The sequence below is a fragment of the Vulpes vulpes genome, chromosome 10 (assembly GCF_048418805.1).
Source record: "Vulpes vulpes isolate BD-2025 chromosome 10, VulVul3, whole genome shotgun sequence".
Classification (NCBI taxonomy): domain Eukaryota; kingdom Metazoa; phylum Chordata; class Mammalia; order Carnivora; family Canidae; genus Vulpes; species Vulpes vulpes.
In genome coordinates, this window is record NC_132789.1 from 78,134,513 (window position 1) to 78,151,097 (window position 16,585).

General features: G+C 39.7%; 1 protein-coding gene across 16 annotated transcripts in view; it reads left to right on the forward strand.

Moving 5' to 3' along the window:
• Window positions 1-16,585, forward strand: part of MYBPC1 (myosin binding protein C1) — an 83,701-nt gene that overhangs the window by 54,134 nt on the left and 12,982 nt on the right. For 9 of the 16 annotated variants that reach the window (XM_072724714.1, XM_072724705.1, XM_072724712.1 and 6 more), the window contains 7 exons: window positions 3,308-3,467; window positions 4,561-4,665; window positions 5,450-5,638; window positions 6,526-6,660; window positions 10,840-11,007; window positions 14,535-14,623; window positions 16,228-16,423. In XM_072724714.1, the coding sequence (XP_072580815.1) occupies window positions 3,308-3,467; window positions 4,561-4,665; window positions 5,450-5,638; window positions 6,526-6,660; window positions 10,840-11,007; window positions 14,535-14,623; window positions 16,228-16,423 (1,042 nt within the window). Of the gene's footprint in view, window positions 1-3,307; window positions 3,468-4,560; window positions 4,666-5,449; window positions 5,639-6,525; window positions 6,661-9,826; window positions 9,881-10,839; window positions 11,008-14,534; window positions 14,624-16,227; window positions 16,424-16,585 lie in introns of all 16 variants that reach the window. The other 7 variants (XM_072724707.1, XM_072724699.1, XM_072724704.1 and 4 more) reach the window with 1 other exon arrangement.

Sequence of the window (16,585 nt, forward strand, 5' to 3'; positions counted from 1 at the left end):
TTACAAACCTTTCAGAAAGAAAATTCCAGGTCTAGATGGCTTTATTGGAGAATTCTGTCAAAGATTAAGAAAAAAATAATACCAATTCTACACGAACTCTTCCAGAAAGTTGAAAAGAGAATAGGGGTATATCCCAACTCTTTTTTGAAGCCCAGTTATTCCCTTATAGCAAAACCAGAAAAAAACATTAGAAGACTATAAACTAATATCACTCATGAACATAGATGAAAAATTATAAACAGAATTAAGCAAACTAAGTCCAATAATATATAAAAAGAATAATGCATTATGTCCAACTGGGTTTTATCCTGGGAATGCAAAGATTGGCTTCACATTTGAAAATTAATTAAGATAATTCACTATATTAACAAACAAGGAAAAAATAAGCATGATCATCTCAGTAGACACAGAAAAGCATTTAACAAAATCCCATATCCATTCCTAATAAAAATCTCTCAGCAAAATAGGAAGTAAAAGGAACTTCCTCAACATGATAAAAAAACATCTGAAAATCCTACAGTGATCATTCTCCTTAATGTGAAAGATTGAAGGTTTTCCCCCCTCAGATCAGGAGCAAAAGAGATATCCATCTTCACTATTTCTTTTTTTTTTTTTTATAGAATTTATTTATTTATTTGAGAGAGAGCAAGCACAAGAGAGTGCAAACAGGGTAGAGGAAGAAGCAGGCTCCCCACTGAGCAGGGAGCCTGATGAGGAGCTCCATGTGGACCCAACCCAAAGGCAGCCGCTTAACCAACTGAACCAGCCAGGACCCCCCACCCCACCCCCCCCCGCCGCCCATCCTCACCACTTCTATTCAACCTTGTACTAGAGGTTCTGGTCAGGGCAATCAGGTAAGAAAAAGAAATAACAGACATCCATATTGGAAAGGAAAAAGTAGAACTGTACATATTATTACAGATGACATAATCATAGACATAGAAAATTCAGTGTAGCCCACAAAAAAATTCTATTATCACAAATGGTCATAGTAGCCTTACTTATAATTTCCAGAAGCTGAAGATAACGCAAATGTCCATCAATAAATGAATGGATAAAAAATTATAGGATATCCACACAATGGGATATTACTAGCAATAGAGGATTTATACAACAACTTGGATGAATAATTATGCTGAATGAAAGAAGCCGAACAGCAACCACACAATATCAAACGCTTATAAAGATATGGAACAACTAAAGACTCACACATCACTGGTGGGAATACGAAATAGTACACCCACGTTGGAAGAGTTTGGTAGTATTTTATGCAGTTAAATATGAACTTGCCCTACAACTCTTCAAAGAAATTCCTAGGCATTTACCTTAGAGAAGTGAAGACATATGTCTGCACAAAAACTTGTACATGAATGTTTATAACAGCTTTATTCATAATTAGCAAAACTTGGAAACAACCCAGAAAGTCCAATTGTACAAACATACAGTTGGTACATGCATGAACCAACTGCACATGGGATATACAATAGGATACTACCCAACAGTGAAAAGGAAGGTACACGTAATATATGCAGTAACATGGATGAATCTGAAAAGCATTATGCTAAGTGAAAGAGGACAGATTCAAAAGGCTACATATGGTTGGAGTCCTTTATATGTCATTCTAGAGAAAGGAAAACTAGAGAGATGAATAACAGATTGGTGGCTGCCAAGGACCAGAGTGTGGGGTGAGGGAGTTGATGATGAAGGAACATTGGGTGACTGTTGGGGGTCACAGGAATGGTCTGTATCTTGATTGCAGTAGTGGTTACACAATCACACAAGTTTGTCAAAATTCATAGAACTGTCTAAAAAGTGTGAATTTTACTCTATTATAAATGATACCACAATAGACAAGCAAAGAAATTAGAGAAAACTAAAGAAGATAATATAACACCACCCTAAATAAGTATTTTTTTTTCACATTAAAAAGAAAGCAGAACATCTTTTATGATCTTAAGATTAGAACTTGGCTAATATGGGGGCACCTGGGTGGCTCAGTGGTTGAGTGTCTGCCTTTGGCTCAGGTTGTGATCCCGGGGTCCTGGGATTGAGTCTTGCGTCGGGCTCCCTGCAAGTAGCCTGCTTCTCCTTCTGCCTGTGTCTCTGCCTCTCTCTGTTTGTCTCTCATAAATAAATAAATAAATAAAATCTTTTTTAAAAAAAGAATTTGGCTAATATGAGGAAATTTTGTTCTATTGTAAAAAGGAGGAGTTATGAAAACTATAAACTACTGCAGTATTCTTATTGTTGTCACAATCTTTTGTTATTGAAGATGTAAAAGTTCCAATCCAGACCCAAAAGAGTTACAAGTTAATTTAATAGTTATTAGAAAATTGCCCAGTTTCTAAATTACCATGGCCTTCTCTCTTTTTTTCTCTTTATAACTGGCTGTTCATTGTCCATAAGAGATATGACCTAAGAAGCAGAAAAATGGAATGCTATTTTAAATTTCTGGTTTAAGAAGAAAGGGAAGAAGTGAGGGAGAAGACAAGGGAAAAGAAGGAGGAGGAGGAGGCAAAGGAGAAAAAAAAGAAAGTATAATGGAAGGCCCAACCTCACCCTGTCTTTCCTTTGGGAATTAGACATTCATTTGTGTCCTGTGTCCCATCAGAAGGGAAAAATCCATACATAACAACTTAAAATCCATTCTTAACAACTTGTATGGAAAATCAGCATTCTGGGCTTCTTCAGCCCTTTTCAGTATTTCTAAATTTTTAAGATGTATAAGGAAATAGGCAAATAATGATTAGTCCCTGATATAAATTTTAGTGTTATAATTTTACATACAAAGAGGCTCCTCTCCTAAAATAACACTTCTGCAGCCATATTTTTAGTCCTCCAGCTTTTTCTTCAGTGAGTTTATGGTTAGTGGGCTTTGGAGACAAATCCCAGTTCTTCTCATTTTTAGCCATACGGCCCTGGGCCACAGCTTTCTTCTGTGCAATATGGGATGTTAATACCTCTGTCCTTAGGGTTGGCGGGGGATCACACTAAGAATTTTTTTTTTTAAGATTTCATTTATTTATTCATGAGAAACACAGAGAGAGAGAGAGGCAGAGACACAGGCAGAGGGAGAAGCAGGCTCCATGCAGGAGCCCGACGCCCAATGAGCCCAATGTAGGACTCAATCCTGGGACTCCAGGATCACACCCTAGGCTGAAGGCAGGCGCTAAACCACTGAGCCACCCAGGGATCCCCAAGAATATGTTTTTTAGGCATTGGCACCACATCCAGCTTAGGTTCTAAGGCATTCTGGGGTAGTCCTTGTCATACAGGTCGTGCCATATTTTGTTTATCTCCTTCTTAGGCCATTATGGAGGGCAGCGGCCGGATAAGAGCAGAATCTTACCCTGACAGCAGCACCCTGGTCATTGATGTCGCTGAAAGAGATGACTCTGGTGTTTACCACATAAATCTGAAAAATGAAGCTGGGGAAGCACATGCAAGCATCAAGATTAAAGTTGTAGGTAAGTCCTCCGGGTCCACAGACTTCTAGAATCAACTTGACATGAATCCACATCCAGAGTAGACTTTGCCAGCTCTTGGTTCTCCCAGTTCTTTTGGATACACAACAAAGAAAAACACAGTATAGCTGTCTTTTAGAAATCACCATCTTTCTACCTTTGCCACTCCTTTTCTTTCCTTCTCTTTTCTTTCCTTTCCTCTTTAAAAATTTCTTTCCCACCCCTTCCCTTCCTTTCTCTTTCTCTTCTTTTTCTTTTTCTTTGCCTAGAGGTCCAATTGCAGGAATGCATAATTAAAGTCAGCCATTTGGGGCTGCTGGTCATTAGCTCTCCACACTCATATTTCTTTCTGGTGCCCTCTAAAGTCACTGAAACACAGTTGCTAAATAATTTCCAACATCACAATCATTGTGGAAGAGTAAGATCTGTCTCGGTCCTTAGATGACCTCCTAAGTGCATTTTTCATAAGCCTGAAACCAAGTGAAATGAGTCCCGCAGGTTATTGGTGGGCCAATAAAGTGGTCTCTTCATCTCACTTTATTTTTCCCTCAAGATGTATATTCCAAATGGAACAGAAACAAGGGTCACTTTATCAGGCGCTGAACTGTGTTAACAAGACATAGTAGCTTGCCATTTTCAACTTGGATTTGTACTAGTCAACATCTTGATTCTTCCAACTGATTTACAACAATTAGTCCTTGATTCAGTTCTGCTAGTTCACTTTGTAGTTAAAAAACATAAAACAAAATCACTTCTGATATTTAGACAATCATTTCTTAGTTTTCTTAGTTACCATTTTCAAGGTAAAGGACAAGTGTCCTTCCACGGAGCTTGTTCTCTAATGTTGCAATGCTAGTTTAAAGGACTTGAATACAACATTATTTTTATCTTTATCAGATTCACCTTCACCTATCCCATATGGAGTGTGACTTTTTGCCTAAATTAGTTACTATGTGCATCTCAATAAACATGGAAAAGTATTTAGAAAAAACACTGCTTTGATGATTATCACCAAAAAATCTATTTTCCAATTAACACTTAATGCTCTCACTTTTATTTTATTTTATTATTCTATTCCATTTTCTGTTTGCTACAGACATCCCTGATCCTCCAGTGGCACCGAATGTGACAGATGTGGGAGATGATTGGTGTATCATGAACTGGGAGCCTCCTGCCTATGATGGAGGGTCCCCAATCTTAGGTAACTATATGTTGGTCAGTCTGTGGAACTGCCAGTGGAGTTGGAATCCTCTTTATGCTCATTAACATAGAGCACATTTTAAAATATTGCACTTAGCAGAAAACCCATCATACCATGACTTTAAATATCCACTCAAATTGAACTATATTTTGGAATTCTCTGTGAGTACTTGAGACTTAAATAACCCTGATGAATATCTTCTGGCTGCCTATTCTCTTTTTCTATTTGACATTTACATTTATCATCTAGTTTTGCAACATCTATAAGTCTAACTTTAAATTGTCCTAGTCAGTAAATGTCTCATTCCACAGAGCTGTGTCTATGAAGAAATTTCTTTTAGAGATAAATATTTAGAAAAATTTCCTTTCCCTATGTAACAAGAATTTTTTTCTACTTGAAGCTCATAAAACTGGTCATTTCCCTCTTTTTACCTACATTGTTGGGACTCGGAGTCAAATCTTTTAATCAACCCTAGAAATGGTATAAGTTTCTACAGTCTACATATCTGATTTGTTTTTCTCTCTTTCTCTTCCTATACAATTTTCTTATATTGTTTTTAGTATTTTAATATTATTTTATCTATATCCTATAATATTAATGTTTGTATTCCCTGTAATCTCTCTCAAACAACTGATGGAATAAGGTGACTTAAAAATATATGCATACCTGAATATTTCACTTAGAGTGCTAAGAATATGGGAAATTTTAAGAATTTCAACACCCAACAAAGTTTAATTTTGGAGACCATGGAAAAACCTCAGTTTCCATTTTGTGTCACTTGCAGGATACTTCATTGAGAGGAAGAAGAAACAAAGCTCCAGGTGGATGAGGCTAAATTTTGATCTCTGCAAAGAAACAACTTTTGAGCCCAAGAAGATGATTGAAGGTGTGGCCTATGAGGTCCGCATCTTTGCAGTCAATGCCATCGGCATCTCCAAGCCCAGTATGCCCTCCAAGCCTTTTGTTCCTTTGGGTGAGTCAAGAGAGATGTATGTCTGTCATGGAAATCATTGCTCTGACTTGTGACTGCTTCCTTCTGGCCTCTAACTGGAACAGACCTGGAAGCTTCTTAGAGTAGTGGGTGAGCTGGAGGCTGGAGGCAATTAGGGGCAATTTTCTGTCTAAGAAATGAAAAACAGCTTTGGTAGGGTTGAATGTCTTTATAACATAAACTGGGGGATTTGTTACCAGAATTCCAGTGAGAGCTCTTATAAGAGCTACTTATCTTGTTGCTACTTCCCACTGAAAACAGGTAGCTGAGTCTGCTGACACATGACCACTCCCCATTTGTCCTTCTGAAGGTATAAACCAGCACCTTGGTGTAAACACTATGACTAAAAAAGAGACCACTTTGAAAGCACACTTGGAAATGAGTCTCTTTGCTTTACAATCACACCTTAAATGTTATCTGTTAGTCCAACAAAGACAGTTGGGTAAAGACAAAGAAACCAAGATAAGATGTCTTCACTCTTTTATGGTAGTGAAGTACTTTTTTTCAATAGAAAAAAGATTTGGTTCAAGAGTTTACACTTTAAATATAGAGGGATAGGGGATTTTCTCTGGACCATTAGATCTCAAGCTTTAACTTTTTTCGATTTCTTTGTGCCCTCCCAACCTCCCACACTAACCTCCCAAACCGGAGGGAAAATGTTTCTAAAATTCTCTATGCCTAGCAGATCCTTGCCTTCCACACAGCATCTGCTTAAGGAATCTTCACTGAATTTTATTAAAACATGAGCTTTATGTGTATATTTTTATTTGTATTCTAGTTCATTTTATCACAGCTGGTGCTGTAACACTATAGTTAATAATTTCTTCTTTTCTGCCCCCCCTCCCCTCTTTTTTTTTTAAATTTTGAAGCTGTAACCAGCCCTCCTACCCTTCTGACCGTGGACTCTGTAACTGACACCACTGTCACGATGAAGTGGCGGCCTCCAGACCAGATTGGTGCAGCAGGTTTAGATGGCTATGTGCTAGAGTATTGCTTTGAAGGAAGTAAGTACAACTGGTAGTTAAGATGAATACCATCATCAATAGGTGAGATATGCTCCCCCATTTCTTTTGTTGCTCATTCTTGGGAAATCCTCACCTTCCTATCGAAAATGAAAATGAGCAAAGGTCATCCAAGATGGATAACAATTTCGCCCTTCTTTGGTACTCAATACTAACAAATGGAGATCTCAAAAATATCCTGCCGGATCAGACAACATAAGAAGGTCTAAGATGCCCAAGGAGGAAGGGATTCTGACAAAACTTCAGGGATTTCCACTTCTTGAATTGGTGGAATTAAATTGTACCAAGCAAAATAAAAGTCTAGTTAGGATGAAGCAAGTTGGAAATTCTAAACCCTATACAGAGCAGAGGTCAGCTATCAAAGTGCTGCTTATTTCTGGATGATAAGGAGAGACTATATATTTGTCTAGCAGTGATCATCCCCTGCCTTCCTAAAGGAAAAGAAGAAGAAGGAGAAGGAGAAGAAGGAGTTAAAGAAGAGTTGTTGTTATTATTATTATTAAAGGACAACTCTCAGTGCTTGGAGGAAGCAGCATTAAATCCCAGAGTACATACAATAGGTTGCATGTGACAGGAACTTGTCACAATATATAAAAATGTAATCACTTTAATTTAGGAGGAGAAGAGAAACAGGCAAAAAAGAAATGTTGATAGAAATAATAGAAAAAGAGAAACAACACAAGAAAATGTGGGCTAGAGTGTACCTAAAACCAAAAATAATATGAAATTCATTGAAAGCCTCTTGTGATTTTTGATTTCCTGCTTGATGGGATGTGAAAATCGGTGAATAGAACTGTCCCAGTGTGAACCCAGGCTCCATTCTAGTGACGGTAGGTAACCTGTGCACAGGGAAGCTTATTCCCACCTCCACAAATCACGGACCAAGACTTAACCTCTGAGAAAACCCTTCAGATCCCAAACGCAGATCTTACATGAAGGAAAGAGAAACTACAGAGTACATTTGGGAAATGAGGAATGTGAACACAAAGGCACCTTCCCAGGAGGAAAAGCTCCATAGAAAAGAAACCTTGTATGAAGAGAAAACTGCTGAAAAGGAAATCCCAGGCCCCTGGATAGGGGAGTCCCTGGAAACGACCAGCGTTGGTGTCGGTTGCAAGGGAGCAAGATGGGGGGGACAAGGCATCCTGGTAACAGTTCCATTTTCCCGTGCTTCACTCACAGATCGCTCTGCTTGAATTCTCCAGGGCTTAGAAAGTTATTAACCAAAAGTAGTGGGGACGTTATGGGAAAGTTGCCTGGAGTCCCAGTGGGGGGCGGGGGGTGTCGCTAATGCAGCAGGTAGATTCTTGAGCGCTTCAAGGTATGGTTTATTCCCATTCCATTCCTCCTGCCCCCATGTCAAAAAATGATGAGTAGTCCAGTCGGTTATTTATATCACCCCCACCAGCAAAGTCTCCCACTCTTACATGGGATGTGGCTGCTGAGGACGAGCATTTGTGTATGTATGAAACAGAGCAAATTCTTTACTCTTTTCTTTCTGATAGGTTTAAAAAGTAAGAAGATACAGCAAAATGATAGATGGCTGTCATTTTGATGTTACCCACCTTAGATAAAATACAACCAAGTGTATTTTACATGATTTTGTGTGTGGTCTGTGTAGATATATATGTATATGTGTATATACATATATGTATTTGTACACAGTCATTATGATGTATATATTTTGCCATATAACGTTTTGGAATTAGCTTTCTATGGAAGTTCTTTCATAACGTGTATATCTCTCGTGTATATCTTTCTTCTTGTGGTCTTTTCTTTCTTTATGTGGCTGCCCTATTCTTCATTCTTTTTAATGGCTGTTGTCCTCCAGACTAATTTTCTGTAGTGTTTAATGCTTTTAGACATGTCAGGTTTTATTCTGTAAGAAAATTCTTTCTTTGATAAGATCGTGTGTTGGTTTTGACTCTGCCTTTCTCTTGTTTTGGTTTTTGGTTTTTTGATTTTTTTTTTTTAAATGCCTGCAGCACATTACTCTTCTTTGCTATCTTCCTTCACTCTAGCTCTTTCTTTTCTTTCTTAAAACTTCTCCTCGTGTATCAAATAACTTCCATATGCCTCCCCATCCCTCGGACACCATTTTCTTTCTTCCATTTTCCTCAGTTAATGTGGTTCAGATGTGAAGGGATGGGCTATTTTTGTTCCCCTCTGATCTTGTTTCGTCCTGTTTTCTCTTGAAGTCTCTCCTTTACCAGTTCCTCACTCTTTTGAGCACATTTTCTGTCTCCTGTTTTCACTTTCTCATCAACTGTCTCTTCACTCTGATAATATCAGCACTTTAGCTCCCAATCTGACCATTGGCTTAAAGACATATCTCTTTTTCAAGGTTCTAAATAATTGGTGTCAACCCACGTGCCCTGGCAGCCACCAGATACTATGGCTCCCTCTTCCTTCCCCCTGATACTCCTGAAAGGGATAAAAGAGAGAGGAGAAGTTTCCAGGGTTTTCACTCCCCTGCTCCTCTCTGACAACCTGGAAAGGCATCACCCCAAGCCAGTGGGGTGCCCCTACCCCCAGCCCACCAGCCTGCAGCATTCCCTCACCCCATGTGCATGTGGCCCCCTGGGAGGGTGCCATTTGTCATCTTGACTGCTGAGCTCGTTGTCGTGGCAACCGGGAGCTGCCCCCCCAGCCACTGGGAAGACAGGGCTGGCTTTCTCATGAGGGCACTCACCTCCATCCTGTGACGACAGACCGCATAGTGGGGGCATTTGTTCCCTGGGTCCCTGGGAGGACCCACCCAGGCCAGGGCAGCAGAGACAGGTGGAAGGCTAGGCCTTTTCACTGTGTGCAGTCCAGGACCTGCTCCTCCTTTCTCTTCAGGGTCCTGCTTTGTTCCTCTTTGCCTCTCGTTCCCACGACTGGAAGTGCCCAGCCTCTTTTCTCTCCTCCTCTTCTCTGTGGCAGGTGCCTCAGGACAAAAACCACAGTCTGAACAGAGCAGGCTGTGGCTCTCCTGAGGAACTGTCTCCCTCCCTACTGTGTTTAGTCTCTTCCGTCACTGCTCTGAAGACAAATATCTTTGCATACTTTGCATACTTTACTAACAGAGAATGCTGACTACTGATACGATATTCTTCTGGTGTGAAAGTGGGTGTCTTTAATTAATTTTAATGACGGATTCTCAAAGGTACATCAGCAAAACAGTCTGATGAAAATGGGGAGGCTGCATATGATCTACCAGGTAAAGTATTTTCTGAAAGCTTTCAGACTTTCTTACTATATGATAATGTTTCTGGGAATGTTCCATGACCGAGCATGAAGTACATCTACTCCCCACATATACAGATGCCCTCAGAGATCAAGGGGGTGGGTGGGCAGTGAACTCATAATGTGCGAAATGTGCAAGACTTCTTTTCTTTTTCTTTTTTTCCCCTGAGGGCATCATGCATAGAAACTTTTAGAAGTTGAAATACTTGCAAACCCCTCTCTTGATTTTATGGACAAAGCTACCAAAACCTTTTAAAAATTCCAACCTTTTGATTGAGGTGAAAGAATTATGCCAATTCCCTATGAGGTCTTGGCTCCTGAACTGTGTTTCCTTTTTGCTGTAGATATTAGCTTCTTGTCTTCCTAATTGGGAGCATGATCAGACTCCCCAGGCCCATCTTAGTACCTCATAATAAAAAACAGCCAAGATAAAACAGATGATATGACTGTAAAGGTCTGTGTCTCTCATTCCTAAGAATAGCATTTTCCTGTTCTGAAGTTTAACGTCTGTTGGAGGCCAAATGTCATCATTATGTCAATCCTTATACAATTGAATTGTAATAAAACTGCTCCCAAATTCTTGGGGACAGTTACTGTAATTCAGTATCATTCTAGTATCCTGAATCTCAGTAACTGTGGCCAAGGATTCAGGATTACTCTGGTATCATAGTATCCTGAATAAAAGGCTTTTCAGAAATTGCAGAATCTGATTATCTTTCTTCCTGTCAGTTACATTTGCCATTCTAGGCCATTTTTCATTTAAATATGAAAAATGCTCACCCATGTAGTATGACTCCAGACCAAAATCATATTTCCTCTGACTGATTTAATTATGAGTAAAATACTAGTTTGGAGCCAACTATACCAGTTAGGATGATTTCTTTCACTAAACACCTTTTCTCCTTCTTTTCTTTTTCTTCTATGGACTTCCAGCTGAAGATTGGATAGTTGCAAACACAGATCTGATTGAGAAGACCAAGTTCACCATCACGGGCCTGCCTACGGATGCAAGGATCTTTGTGCGCGTGAAGGCTGTTAATGCCGCAGGAGCCAGTGAGCCTAAGTACTACTCCCAGCCCATTCTGGTGAAGGAAATCATAGGTGAGTGGCAAGGCTTTCGAAATTTGGCCTCCATCTCCAACATTATTTGGCTTTATTTTTTAACCCCTTTCTTTCTCAAAACTTACTATTTTGCTGTCACTCCTTTGATGTGTTGTTATGCCCCCAGGGAGCTAGGGATGAACCAAACAACTCTTTTCCATCAGTGTGGAGGTCAGCTCAGAGTTCGTAACTCCATATGAGGACCTCACCAGGTTCCAAGAGCCAGCACTGGCTGGGCTGCCAATTCACACTGAAGAGAAGGAGGTATGAATGTCAGCGCAAAGACATGGCAGCAGCCTGGCTCCAATGATCATCTTCATAACGAAATGAACACACTAGTTGCCCTTTTCAGTGTTTGACATCTGCACTGATGGTGCAAAGGTGATAGTGGGTACAGCTGCAGGTGCCTCAGCACAGACCAAGTCAGTGCCACCAAACTATGCTAGTTATTCCCATCTTCCTCACCACCTTGCACTCATAGCTCAAATAAAAGGGCCAGCTTTGCCTCAGCATGTTCTTTTTTTAAAAAAGATTTTACTTATTTATTTGAGAAACAGAGAGCACAAACCGGGGGAGGGGTAGAAGCAGACTCTCTGCAGGGGTTCAATCCCAGGACTGTGGGATCATGACCTGAGCCCAAAGCAGACACTTAACTGACTTAGCCACCCAGGTGCCCCACCTCAACATATTCTTGATGAGGGATAAAAATTAATTTTATTAAACCTTGGTCCTTGAGTACACGTTTTTCCTATGTCTATGTGGCAATGAAATGCAAAGTACATATAGAGGTTTTACACTGCATACTGTACTGCAATGATGGTCTCTAGAAATAGCACTTGTGCAACTGAGTGAGAAGCTAAACTAGTGACCTTTTTCAGAATATTCCATTTTTACTTGAAAAAAATGACTGGCTATTTGGCAGGTGTTTTGTAGAAAATGGATGCAATGAGCCTGTTACTTCACAGAAAACAACTTATAGCATTTGTTGTCAGTGTTTCAATGAAAAAAAAAGTGAGCTTTCAAGCAAAAATTAGAATTTTGGAAAACTTATATCCACCCCCATGGACTTGACAGCTCTCAACACTTAAAACTGTCCTCATTAAATAAGCAGTAACATTAATGAATGTAATTTTTTGAAATCGAATAATGGAATGTGTCAACATTTGGAAGATCCACATAATTTAGTGAAGCAATATTTTCCAAATGACAAATGCATGTAAAAAACATGCATGAGGGGATCCCTGGGTGGCTCAGCGGTTTAGCCGCAGGGCATGGTCCTGGAGTCCAAGGATCGAGTCCCACATTGGGCTCCCGGCGTGGAGCCTGCTTCTCCCTCTGCCTGTGTCTCTGCCTCTCTCTCTCTCTCTCTCTCTCTCTCTCTCTCTCTCTCATTAATAAATAAATAAAATCTTTAAAAAAAACATGCATGGGTAAAATGTATATTAAAAATGTAAGCTAGACCAATGGATTTTAGTGTAACAGAGTGTGAAAAGTTAATTGAAATGGTTTCAGGTTTCACAGTGTAGCCCACCTTTACTGTAGAATCAAAAAGAAATATCCAAAATTGTCTGAAAACTTTATTTATTTTTTTTTGAAAACTTTATTAAAATATTTCTCCTGTCTGTGAAACCAGATTTTCTTTATTTAAATGACTTCAACCAATACAACATATAACAGATTGAAGGCAGGGACAAATAGGAGACTCCAGATATCCTCTATTAAGCCAGACATTAAGTAGATTTGCTAAAATGTAAACTAATATGATGAAAATGTTATTTATATTTTTATTTGTAAATTAATAAATAAACATTCCAGGAGTCCTATTTCCATTTCTACTAGTATAAATATTGATAGATACAGCCCATGTAAACCAAGCCAAGAAATTGCTCTTTTGGCAGGGGTCCTTGATACTTTTTAAGAGTGTGATAAAATACTGAGACCAAAACGTTTGAGAGTAGCTGCTCCAGGGAAAGAACACTGGGCTGGGGGCCTGGATATTTAGGTTCTAGACCATGTTCTGCCACAGACTTAAGGGGCGGCTGACTGAAGCCTTTAGGAAGTGGGTTGCAGGATGGATGGATGGATAGATGAGTAGATGAAAGCATGAAGCTTGCATATTGTCTTAGTAGATTCTGGAGACAGACTTTATATGTTGAATCCTATTTCCATCATTTATTAGCTGTGTGACCTCAGGCACGAGACTTGATTGATCTTCCTGAGCCTTAATTTCTTAACATCTGCAAAACAGAGATAATAGTACCTGACACATCAAGAGGCTGAGGCCTAAATCCATTGATCCCTGATGCTGCTTAGTAGAGTGCTTGCCACAACATAAGCTCTCTATATGTGTTATCTTTTATTATGATGGTGGTTTAGTTTACTGCAGAATTTGGCTGAGTTTCTTTTTCCTCATATGTAAGGTTAGGGAGCTCAGGATCTCCAGATTCTCTTCCAGCCCCAACATGTGGTAATCATCATCACCATTATCTCCTAAAGTTTATTGAGCACTTATTATTCTCAACTGTTATGCTAAATGCTTTACATACATAGTCTTATTTAATTCTCACAACGATCTTATGAATTACATGCTTTCATCATTCTGATTTTGTGGAAGAAGAGGTCTGAAACCAGAACTCCTGTATATCAGATCTAGGACTCCAACCAGATCTCTGACTCTGAAGTCCATGCTTCTGAGTGTAGGCACTCAAGGATAACTCCAGCTTCTAATCCTGGCTGTGTCACCAAGGGCAAGTTGCCTAACCTCCTATGCCCCTGTTCTTTATCATGAAGTAAAACAGTACCCATCCTACTAGGTGGCCCTGAGATCTAAATTAGTCCCCTATGAAAAGCATTTAGCCCAGTGTCTGTCACATACTAAGCACTCAGGTGATGAGAACTGCCTCATCCCTGTGGGCATAAGAGCCTTTGACTCCCTGCTTCTGATGGGCTGTGAACATGGTTTAGTATCTTTATGGTGTTCAGGTAACGAACATCAATAAAGAGTGGGCTGGAGCAGCCTATTATGTACTGCTAGCCACACAGAAAGAAAGTTACTGTCCAATTCCAACAGAATTACCTGCATAAAAAGCACTTTTTTGTTTTGTTTCTGGTGAGAAAAAAAAATGGGTAGTCCTACCAGCTAATGTGCCTGCAGATCTTTTGTGGAATGTTCACTGGAGAATAAATACACTTGCTATTAGAAATTATGAAAAAAGCATATAAGGTCCTAAGAGAAAATTTAGTGTTTTTCTATGAAGTTGCTTTAGACTTATAATGACTATAAAAATAGGAAGTTGCCATGAAATCAGGGAGGTCAAGGAAACATTCTGTTGAGTCAAACTGTGAAAACATCTCTGCTTGAAGAAAACATTTGGAAGCAAAGTTACCTAGTAATAGCACACCTAAGATTTTACCGTAGAGACATCTGCACAAGGATATCCCAGTGAGTATTGTGCCGTATGCTTGTGTATGGTTACTTCCAGTGTGCTCTACTCATCACACAATTATGCTATTCTGCTCTCATTCAGAGGCTCCAAAGATTCGCATCCCAAGGCACTTGAAGCAGACTTATATCCGCAGAGTTGGAGAAGCCGTCAATCTGGTTATACCTTTCCAGGTAATAATTCAGGGTTAATTATTTTCTCTTTCCAGTGCTAGAGAGTTTAGAAAGTAGAGATGGGTACTCTAGCACTTAAATTCCTCGTGCTTCAGGATTTTTGTCAGAGGGAAAGTAGATAAATAATGGAAGAGATTTGGGGAGTGAGTAAACAATCTTGTGCTTTTTAGAAATCTGTTGAACTGATAGATTTTCCTTCTGCGTGAGACAAATGACACCTAGCTTGGGCTGTCTGAAGCTCAGGAACTACAGCTGGGTAGACAGGAAATACCAAGGAGAGGCCAAAAATAAGGAATGCTTGAAGATTCTGGCCCTGCACATCTGTAAAACTGGTCTTCATTTTAAGGGAAGCTTTTGGTGTCACATTCAGGAAAACAGCGTGTACTTACTTTCCACACTTAGCCCAAAGCAAAGGAAGAAGGATAACCGAGTGTTGAAATCTTGATGCCACAAACTGAACAATGCACACATTGTTAAATCATTGTTCCCCAAAACAATCTGTGGTTTACAAGATTAACCAGCCTTCACCTACAATAATCAATTTTGGTCTCGTGTGTGCGTGCGCACACGTGCACCACCACCCCATTACTTGGACTCCCTTTATGCCTCCAGACAGCACAGTCCAGTAGAACTTTCTGCAATGATGGAAATGTTTGATAGCATCCATGTCCAATATGGTAGCCACCAGCCAGATATGAGCATTGAGCACTTGAAATGTGATACTTGGAACCAACACAACCGGGAAGATTCATTTTTAAATTTTCCTTAATATTAATTAGTTTTAGTTTAAATAGCGGTGTGTAGCTTGTGGCTGTTATGTCAGCATGGTTCTGGAATTGGAATTTAGGTTTCTGCACCTAATTTTTTTAAAATATTTTATTTACTTCTTTGGCAGAGGGGGGAGAGAGAGAGAGAGAGCAAGAACACAAGAGCAAGGGGAAGGAGAAGCAGACTCTCCATTGAGCAGGGAACTTGATGCATACAGAGTTCAGTCCCAGGACTCTGGGATCTTGACCTGAGCAGAAGGCAGACTCTTAACCCACTGAGCCATCCAGATGCCCGGATTCAATCTTTATAACCATCCTGTGAGATAGGTGCTATCATTGTTCTCATTTTACAGATTGGGAAATTGAAACATGGAGAGTTTAAGTAACTTGCCCAAGATCACACAGCTATTAAGAAGTTAGCAGCCAAATACAGATTCCAGGGCCCCAGAGCCCATGTTCTTAACAATTATGCTGTGTTGTGCAGGCTTTAGAGCTAGACAGACCTGGATATAAGACTTGGTTCCAGCACTTATTTAAGCCACAAAGCCTTGGGCATGTCACTTAATTCCTCTACCCAAAAAATGAGGATAATGATGCTGATTATCTTGCTGTGAAGATTAAAGGAAATAATAAGCATCATGCACCTAACGCAGTGCCTTGCACAAAGCATGCAGTCCCCAGGCAAGGCGGGTATTGTGCCTCTGCCCAGGCTGCTGACCACCAGGCTCTCCAGCCTTGCCCAGAATGGGGGAAGCAACTGTCAGTTTTTGTAACACTGAAAAAAAGTCTTGAGACAATCTGATTCCCCCTCCTCCTAGACTTTTTCTGTCTTTTTAGGGAAAACCAAGACCAGAATTAACTTGGAAGAAAGATGGTGCAGAAATTGATAAGAATCAAATAAACATTCGCAACTCTGAGACCGATACAATCATATTTATCAGAAAAGCAGAGAGGAGCCACTCTGGGAAATATGACCTGCAAGTCAAAGTAGAAAAATTCGTGGAAACTGCATCAATTGATATCCAGATCGTTGGTAGGTTTGGAAGAAGGAACTAGAATGTTCGGTCAAAGCAGTAGTTGGACTAACTGTCCTTATCACTAGAGCAAGAGTAAGAATTTCTGTTAAATTCTTTTTTTAGAATTTTAAAAAAAATAGATGAATTAGTAAGACTTGTTAGTATTTCAAATAATCTCT